General features: G+C 34.2%; 1 protein-coding gene across 1 annotated transcript; it reads left to right on the top strand.

Annotated features, from left to right (window-relative positions):
• Nucleotides 1-1,352: 1,352 nt before the first annotated feature.
• On the top strand, nt 1,353-9,938 carry LOC149007864 (F-box/FBD/LRR-repeat protein At1g13570-like). Its single transcript, XM_089167176.1, has 6 exons — nt 1,353-1,928; nt 2,426-2,697; nt 7,705-8,497; nt 8,581-8,736; nt 8,818-9,164; nt 9,857-9,938. Exons 1-6 carry the CDS (start codon nt 1,353-1,355, stop codon nt 9,936-9,938), a joined length of 2,226 nt encoding a protein of 741 aa, XP_089023302.1.
• Nucleotides 9,939-10,547: the final 609 nt, after the last annotated feature.

Raw genomic sequence — 10,547 nt, 5'->3', positions numbered from 1 at the left:
AACCGAATTGTTTAACCGGTTTAACAAGAAAACAAAGGATTGTTAAATCGTGCGAATCTGCTTTCTTGATGACATGTGGCGGCCATCAAAGGAGCGGCCTCTGGATGGCCGCTCCTTGGTGGCCGCAGAGGATTACAATCCTAGTTTTTAATTAGAATTTAACAATTTATTCCTTAAAATTAGAGATTTAATGATAACCATTAAATAATGATTAAGAATGACATCTGTACCAATCATCTTTATTTTAATTTTTTTTTTGGAGGGGGCAAATTATGGTATTTCACATGTAAAGTGAGATAAATAAGAAAAAATATAGGGGTATTTAAAATTTTAAAAAATTCAGGGGGCATGGGAGATAATAATAGATTAAACTTAATTAACCCATAAATAATAGGAGAAAAAAATAGTGTAAATGATAAATCTCTGAATTCAAATTCAAATCCATCAAAGAGTTTGAGTTATAATTAAAATATCAACAAGTTATAGAGTTCGATTTGGAGACTTATCTCTTACAAATATGAATTTTATTGGACAATTTAGATTTAATTTAACAAATCTAACGGTAAATATTTAGAGTCATTCAGTTAACCTATTCACACAGCCATTTAGTTACACTTGCCTTAAATATTTAAAAGTCGATTTTCTAGGATTTTAGTTTCCTAGTTTGAAATGGTTTCATAGTAAGGAGAGTTGGTATTAATTTAGGAGTTTTTTTTTTTTTTTTGATTACGGGTTCATCCAGGCCCCAGTTACGCGGACCCACCATACATCCTCAAAGGAGCTTTTATATAATTAATGCCACCGAATGGGTGAGAACCCAAGACCTCCCCTAAGGAGGTTGGACCTTTACAAAGTTTATTATAAGATCTTATGCCGAATTGATTCAACTTCCTCACATCAGACCATCACTGGCACAAACTGAGCAAAATTGCAGGATCACTTCTTCTGTCGTGAGATCTTTTTCGCTTATATCTACTACTCGAACCAAAATAATCTCTCTTCTTTGATATATTGCAGGAAGAATGCCGCCTAGAAGGTTACCCAAAAAAAAGAAAAATAAAAAAATAGAAAAAAGAATGCCGCTTTTCAATTCTTTGTAAGTCTCTCTGGCAGGTTTCAGGGTTCTTTCTGTTTCTGCTTCTTCTTCTAGTTTTTATGGGATTCTTTATTTAAGCTGGATGAAGCATAACTGAGAGAGAGCGAGAGAGAGAGAATAAGTCTTGTATTTGATGTTGTCTTTTATCATATTAGAAATCTGTTTTTAGTTTCCTAATATTTGTCTTTGTCATACTACTTTCACTTGCAGATTTAGTAATCTTCCAGAACATATAATAGAAAACATACTTTCGCGTATGTTAATCAGAGATGTGGTGAGGACCAGTGTTCTAGCAACTGACTGGAGATACAGATGGACCTCAGTGCCTCGTCTCATATTCGGTGATGAATGTATACCTGGTTTCAGTGGTTTAGAGGCTCATGCTAGGCTTGTGAGAATTATCAATCAGGTTCTCCTAGCTCATAAAGGTCTATTTCAGACATTAATTATCTCTAGTTCACATTTGCAAGCCTGCCCGGAGATAAACAGCTGGATTCATACCCTCTCATCATCATCAAGTAGTTCTTTGGAAGAATTTAAACTAGTGATTTCTGAAAACTCCCCTCATCGTCATATTGTTCCTCTTTGCTTGTTCTCCTTTAATCATTTGATTTGTCTACAACTGATTCACTGCAAAGTAATCATACCTCCTTCATCATCATTCAATAGCCATAGCCGTCTTAGAAGTCTGGATTTTGAAAGTGTTACAGTCTGTAATACATCACTGAAATGTTTGATTTCTTCATGCCCTGCACTAGAAAGTTTAAAATTGAATGACATTGATGGTGTTACTTATTTGGAGATCAGCAATCCACAACTCAGGTTCTTGACTGTACTTGGAGGGTTCATTGTTTTACACCTCAATAATTTAAGCGGTTTAGTTCATGCGAGTTTCACTGCACCATCTGTGCCTCCCCCCCCACCAACTGGCAACCTTCAATTTTAGTAAGTTTCTGGGCTCTCTACTCAGTGCTCAAGTGCTCCGCTTGGGAGGCCATTATATGAAGGTAATAGAACATGTAGTTTTCATATTCACTCTGTAATTTGTCAAAAATCCTTTATGTTTACTTCTGCTTGCATTCTATTGTAGGCCCTAGCCGATAGTAATGTGACAAGCAGGAGCCCATCTACATATGTTCACTTGAGGAGCATCTTACTCCACTTAAATGCAGATGATATGAAACAGATTTCAGTTGCTAAATATTTACTTACCAGCTGCCCTAATTTGGATTTTCTTGGTATCTCGGTAACTTACATCTAGCAGCACTATCCTTTTTCCTTTTTGTTTTTTCATTGCTCTTTCTTCTCATTAACATATTAATCTTCCAGCACTTGGATGGTCCCAAACCTCTCCTAAATCTGGAAGAAGCAAGAGATCAGTTAGAGTTAGTGTCTTCATTCAATAGACTCCGGATTGTATATCTCTTCAATGTCCGTGGCACGGATATTGAGTTGGCACTTGTTCAATTTATTCTTACCAATTCCCCGGTGCTGGAGAAAATGGATATCAGCAGACTTTCAAAGACAGATACTAACACAGTGTTGAACTTTTCGAAAGAGTTGCTTCGATTCAGAAGAGCCTCTCCAAGAGTGGAAATCAAGTATATGGACACTTCTACTTGTTAGCACTGGTCGAAAGACGCGCTTCAATGCATAAGGCTAGAGCCTCACCAAGAGCAGAAATTGCGTATATAAAGCCTCATACATGACTAGTTGATAAGCAGGGGTGGCTGTCTCTAAGGGTCATGGTCGAATTTGGACACGTTGCACATAGATTTTAATGAGTATTATTTTATAAGTCACTCATGTCGTAGTGGGATTTCCTTCTAATTAATTTAGTGGTAGCAATGTCGTATGTAAAGGTACTAGAATTGAAGAGAAGTTGAGAACTTCCTTTCCTCCACATCTTTTTCTCCTCTCTATCTTCCTGTCTTTTACGTCTAATTTCTCTAGGTTATGAAAATAAGAAAAAATGAAAAAAAAAATAATATAATATATGGGTCTCAAAAGCTTATTTAAGTCATCCATATATATCATATATATCTTCATATATGAAAAATGTTCTTAATCTAGTGCATTTAAAATTTTACCCCACATTAAATTTCTTTTTACAAAAATCTACTGTTTTCATCAATCAAAACAAGAACATTTTTGTAAACAAATAATTTCTTAATGTTGAGCAAATAATTGGATACGTATCCAAATTCGACCATGACCCTTAGAGACAGCCACCTGCTTTACATGTTATCAAATATGGTGTGGAGGATTTTTAATAAAATCTTAGATTAATGTTATTTTGTTGGAAGTTAGAGAGCAAAGAAGATTGTAAAGGGGGGAATCCCTTCCCCCATTATTTCAAGTAAGGATTCAGTGCATAGTCAAAAGTCCTCCATGTTGTGAACTTCATTGAAGAAATTCTCTGCAGTATTTTCACCACAGAAGCTGCTTTGCTCATGAACTGGTTTCTCAATGTTTTTTTTTCCACAAAACCTTGGCATTTCAATGCCATATGAGCAAGAAACTTTGAAGTAATTCCAGCTGTCTTTGTTTAGTGCAAGGGGTATTTGTAGGTGGATTTGGAACTTCATTAACATTAGTAGGATCAAAAGCCACTGGAATATGAAAGAGATAATCAGATTCAAGTAACATAAAGTAAAAGACCTTGTCAAACGAATCACTTTAGTCCGTCAGATCGAAATGTTGACTTTGACCTGGATTTGGATTTTGGATCTGACGGACTAAAATCTCACTTGATTGTCAATGTGCGTGACTCAAGCAATTTTAAATAAACATTTGGAATGACAGATAAAATTACCCATCTCAATGAATCATAAGATCCAAAGCGAACTCTTCATCATCAATAGTGTTAGATTTCCTAACCGAATTGCAGAATGTATGAAAAAACTAGAACCTCCTTACCTTGACGGAAAACTGAAAGCAAGCTTCGATGCAGCTAGAAGAAAAATTCAATTAGAGAAGGTTTGGAAATAATATTTAAACATAAAATTACTGACCGGAAGGATGATAAGCAGCTTGATCATCAAGAAAAACAGAAATTTGACCAAGGGCTGATTGAGGCAATTTAAATGCTGCAAAAGAACCATTTGGTTACCTTAGAGGAATTTTTTTTTCTTCTTATTTTCTAATAAAAAAATAAAAAAAGAAAACCATGATAAAAAATGAAAAAAAAAGTATTATTTTAATTACAAACATAACTATCTCTCCTTATAAGTGTTTTTTGAAATACCACATTGCAGGAAATGAAAGATGTTAATATTTTTAAGAAATAAAAATGAATTAGGTCGTCTCAAGGGGTTCAGAAAAAAATTACCCTAAAAAATAATATAAAAATTAAACTCATAGTAAATAACTCAAGGTCAAAATCAAGGTTTATATCAATGTTAATATGAAAATCAGGGTATGAACCAAGGACAATGTCAAGGTTAAGATTAATGGCAAAATTAGCATCAAGACTAGGGCCAAAATTAGGGTCTGGTTAGGATCAGGATCAGGGACAAGATTAGGGCTAAAATTAATTATGGTCAAAATTAGGGCCAGAGTCAACACAAAATATCTGAGACAGGCCTAGTGATATAACTGTTTTCAGTGATAAATTTGACAAATATATCCAATAAAAATCCAATTTTAGGTCAAATCTCAAGGGGTCCAAATAAAAGATTACCTTAAAAAATAATATAAAAATAAATTCATAATATGATCAAAATAACTCAATGTCAAAATCAAGGTTTATATCAAGATTAATATGAAGATCATGGTATAAGTTAAGGACAGGATCAAGGTTAAGATTAATGGCAAAATTAACATCAAGACTATGGTCAAAATTAGGGTCAAGATTAGGATCAGGGATAAGATTAAGGTTAGGATCAGGCCAAAATTAATTATGCTCAAAATTAGGGCTAGGGTCAGAATAAAAAAATCTGAGACGGGCCCAACAGGCCAAAGAGTAATCACAAGCTCACCCTTGGCCCTAGTTATAGCCAGAATATTTTGAAACAGAAAAACAAATAAAAGAGTGCAAATTGAAACCCCAAATAAACCAACCTAAAACGAAAAGTGACGGCCACGGCCCATATAGTGTGGCATGGGCTATTTAAATGGGCTTTGGTCTAAGTTTAAGATAAGTAGGGAATGGGCCTATATCGTTTAAATCATTCACCAAGAAAGATTTAATTTTTATGGGAAATAAAAAGGCGAGAAAGAAATTGTAGGAGAAATTATAGGAAAAAAAAAGAAGATTTGAAGTCTATTAACTAAATATGGGATAAAGACTCAATTTATCATAAATTAACTAAAAAAAATCCAATGGTTATGATTAGATCTAATAAAATTAATGGCAGAAATTTAAACATCCAACAAATAAAATTTAAATTGATATTAGTAGGAATCCAAACTTTATGAGAAAGTTTAGGGATTCAAAAATAAAATTAAATGCTTACGATTAGATATGATAAAATGATGGTTGAAATTCTAAACAAGATTTAAATTTCCATTAATATGAAATGAAATTTTAAGAGAAAATTTAAGGATTAAAAAAATAAAAATTCAATCATTATGATTAGATCTAATAAAATCAATGGCTGAATTCTAATGAGATTTAAATTGTTAGTATAATCAAAATTTGTGGAGAAAGAAAGAACAATGAAATAAAAAAAAATATTAAATTATGCTTTATGAAAATAATACTAGAAAACTCGTGAGAGTGAGAAAGAGAGAGTGAATACCTAATAAATGTGGAGAAGATTTAGGAAAACTTACAATTTCTGCTAACTACTCCAATATTTTGTGAGACGTGTGAGAAAATAATGAGAGAAAAAATAGGAAATAAAAGCGGAGATTCAAAATGACTTTTGTACCCACCATTTTTATTTTAGGTTTTTTATTTTTAACTTTTGGAAGGGGCCAAATTGTGGTATTTCACATGTAAAATGAAATAAATAAGAAAAAATATAGAGGTATTTAAAATTTTAAAAAAATCAGGGGCCATAGCCCTGGCCCCAACGTGGCTCCGCCAATAGTTACCGCTAGACTTGTAAATGGACTGGATTCGGCTCAGATACACTAGTATTCGAATCTTGCAAAAAGTTTAGAGAAGGCATCCGAATTCGAATCTGAAACTTTATCGGATATCCGATAATAATCTGATCCGATAGAATATCCGATTATTGATTGATAATTGTCACTTTTTACATTTTTTGTTATAAATTTCTAATTTTTGATTACCGAATACCACTATCTGAATCCGATTATCATCTATTTTTAAAGAAAAAATGTTAAATACTTTATTCTATCCAGATAAAAATTTATCTGGATATTATCCGATCCCATAAGCAATTATTTGAATCTAAATCCTGTTGCTTAGCGACAGATACGAATATTTTTCGGTAAAAAAATTTCGGGGTACGGATACCCTTAAACGAAATTCGTAGGCGGATTTCGGCTATCCATTTAGTCCAGTTATCGCCAACAAGAATATCAATGATAATAGATTAAACTTAACTAACCCATAAATAATGGGAGAAAAAATAGTGTAAATGATAAGTCTCTGAATTCAAATTCAAATCCACCGTAACTTATTCTATCCTCAATTGGTCTTTATCTCCAATCAATTAAGAAGAGTTTGAGTTATAGTTAAAATATCAACAAATTATAGAATTTGATTCAGACTTATCTTTTACAAATATGAATTTTATTGGACGATTTAGATTTAATTAACAAATCTAACGGTGAATATTTAGAGTCCTCTAGTTAATCTATTCACACGGCCATTAGCTACACTTTAGCCTTAAATATTTAAAAGTCGAATTTCTAAGATTTTAGTTTCCTAGTTTGAAATGATTTCACAGTTAGGAGAGTTGGTATTAATTTAAGAGTCTTTGTAATTTTAGCTTTACAAAGCTCATTATAAGATTCTTGGTATTAACGTTATCTGCATCAGGTTTCTTTGGGTTTTGAAGGATTAATTGTTTCCCATTAGCAGTGCATGTGTGCATCAGGTTTCTTTGGGTTTTGAAGGATTAATTGTTTCCCATTAGCAGTGCATGTGTTCGTTCAACTTCCTCACATCAGACCATCAGTCGCACAAACTGAAAAACTGAGCAAAATTGCAGGATCACTTCTGTCGTGAGATCTTTTTTGCTTATAACTATTACTCGAACCAAAAGGATCTCTCTTCTGTGATATATTGCAGGAAGAATGCCGCCTAGAAAGTTACCCAAAAAAAAGAAAAAGAAAAAAAGAAAAAAAAGAATGCCGTTTTTCAATTCTTTGTAAGTCTCTCTGGTAGGCTTCTTCAGGGTTCTTTCTGTTTCTGCTCTTTCTTCTAGTTTTTATGGGTTTTACTTATTTAAGCTGGATGAAGCATAACTGTGAGAGAGATCAAGTCTTGTATGCTTGAGATATTTTACTGATTTCATTGTAGTTCATGGATCTATTTTTTTAATAATTTGAATTTCTATTATACTTGCAATAGCTGTTTTGATGCTAAGAGTAGCAGAAGCTTTCATTGGTTTGATGTTGTCTTTTACCATATTAGAAATCTTGTTTCAGTTTCCTAATACTTTTCTTTGTCATACTACTTTCACTTGCAGATTGAGGGATCTTCCAGAAGATATAGTAGAAAGCATACTTTCGCGTATGTTAATCAGAGATGTGGTGAGGACCAGTGTTCTAGCAACTAACTGGAGATACAGATGGACCTCAATGCCTCGTCTAATATTCGATGATGAATGTATACCAGGTTTCAGTGGTTTAAAGGCTCATGCTAGGCTTGTGAGAATTATCAATCAGGTTCTCCTAGCTCATAAAGGTCCAATTCAGACATTAATTATCTCTAGTTCACATTTGCAAGCCTGCCCGGAGATAAACAGCTGGATTCATACCCTCTCATCGTCAAGTAGTTCTTTGGAAGAATTTAAACTAGTGATTTCTAAAAACTCCACTCATCGTCATATTGTTCCTCTGTGCTTGTTCTCCTTTAATCATTTGATTTGTCTACAACTGGTTCACTGCGAAGTAATCATACCTCCTTCATCATCATTCAATAGCCTTAGCCGTCTTAGAAGTCTGGATTTTGAAAGTGTTACAGTCTGTAATACATCACTGAAATGTTTGATTTCTTCATGCCCTGCACTAGAAAGTTTAGAATTGAATGACATTGATGGTGTTACTTATTTGGAGATCAGCAACCCACAACTCAGGTTCTTAACTGTACGTAGAGGGTTCATTGTTGTATACCTCAATAATTTAAGATGTTTAGTTCGTGCGTTTTTCACTGCATCATCTGTGCCTCCCCCTGACCAACTGGCAACCTTCAATTTTAGTAAGTTTCTGGGCTCTCTACTCAGTGCTCAAGTGCTCCTCTTGGGAAGCCATTATATGAAGGTAATAGAACATGTGGTTTTCATATTCACTCTGTAATTTGTCAAAAATCCTTTATGTTTACTTCTGCTTGCATTCTATTGTAGGCCCTAGCCGATAGTAATGTGGCAAGCAGGATCCCATCTACATATGTTCACTTGAGAAGCATCATATTCGACTTAAAAGCAGATGATATGAAACAGATTTCAGTTGCTAAATATTTACTTAACAGCTGCCCTAATTTGGATTATCTTGCTATCTGGGTAACTTACATCAAGCACTATCCTTTTTCCTTTTTGTTTTTTCATTGCATTTTCTTCTCATTAACTTATTTAATCTTCCAGTTCTGGCATGGTCACAACGCTCTCCTAAATCTACTTCCCCTAATTGTACCTCCCCTAAATCTGGAAGAAGCAAGATATCGGTTAGAGTTAGTGTCTTCATTCAATAGACTCCGGATTGTACATCTCTTCAATGTCTGTGGCACGGATATTGAGTTGGCACTTGTTCAATTTATTCTTGCCAATTCCCCAGCGCTCGAGAAAATGAAAATCAGACTTCCAAAGACAGGCACTAACACAGTGTTCAACTTCTCTTACGAGTTAATGCAATTCAGAAAAGCCTATCCAAGAGTGGAAATCACGTATATGGACACTACTACTTTTTGGGACTGGTTGCGTCAATTCACAAGGTAGAGCCTCACCAAGAGCAGAAATTGCGTATATAAAGCCTCATACATGATACTAGTTGATAAGCATTTGAGTTGTGTTCAAGGTCCCTCCTTCTTTTAAGTGTCTTAGGTGTCTGAAATCACATTTGTATGTTTTGAAGAAGAGTATTAATGTTGTCAATTAAGACTAGTGACCAAGGTTTTTAAGTTCTATTGTTTGCTAATAATTTCTTAGTATTTCATGTTTGCTGGACAATTTTCAGTTGTAAATCTCTCAAGTGTTGCACTTGACTGATTCTCCATTTAGGCATTTTTGATTTTTGAGTATGACACTGCTGCGTCTCAGTCACACAGATATGCTAATTCTGAATTTGTAAGAAAGCTGTAGATGGTAATATTTCAGCAATGCTTAGTAGGATATTATGTTTCTGGTTGAGCAATCTTGGATTCTTTGCATCCATTTTTCTGTATCTGTACTGTAGTTCATTATTATCCATTCTCTACAATTCTGATTTGTTTGGCTTCATTTGATTTTTTTGATCTAACTTGTTTTAGTACTGCCACTTGTTTCCTAACTCGAGTTACCATCTAGCCATTGAGAGATTTGCCAGACTTGTTCAACAGAGAAAGATCATTGGATCAGATAGTCACATCATTATGACTTCTCTGTTTTATCAGTTTTGTCCTTGAATAGTCTTTTTTCTCTGTTTCAGTGAACCTGGTTCTGCAAATCCACATGCAGATTTCTCCTTAGGAACTGAATTAGCAATATTTTTACTGATGGAAAATGGTTAGATTAGAAATACTATTTTCTGATAGTTCAGCTTGCGGCGTGCAAGGTGTAGGTGTTACAGAGGGATTACTTTGATTCTTTTTATTCTCACTGACCTAATGATTCCAAAGGCTGGATTGATTGTCAGTTGTAGGAGTTGATTTTGGCAAAGGTGATCCAAGCCCAGGCCTTTTGGTCTTCATATGGTGTGGAGGATTTTTATTAAAATCTTAGATTAATGTTTTTTCGTTGAAGTTAGAGAGCAAAGAAGATTGTGAAGGGGGGGGGGGAAATCCCTTCCCCATTATTTCAAGTAAGGACTCAGTGCATAGTCAAAAGTCCTCCATGTTGTGAACTTCATTGAAGAAATTCTCTGCAGTATTTTCACCACAGAAGCTGCAATGCTTATGAACCGGTTTCTCAATGTTTTTTTTTTCTTTCAAAGAACCTTGGCATTTCAATGCCATACACATGAGCAATGAGCAAGAAACTTTGAAATAATTCCTGCTGTCTTTGTTCAGTACAAGGGGTATTTGTAGGTGGATTTGGGACTTCATTAACATTAGTAAGATCAAAAGCCACTGCAATCTGAAAGAGATCATCATAGATTCAAGTAACATCAAGTAAAAGAC

This window comes from Hakea prostrata, chromosome 8, assembly GCF_041222555.1.
Source record: "Hakea prostrata isolate BN-2017 chromosome 8, UWA_Hpros_2, whole genome shotgun sequence".
NCBI classification, from domain to species: domain Eukaryota; kingdom Viridiplantae; phylum Streptophyta; class Magnoliopsida; order Proteales; family Proteaceae; genus Hakea; species Hakea prostrata.
This window is presented reverse-complemented; position numbering and strand designations above follow the sequence as displayed.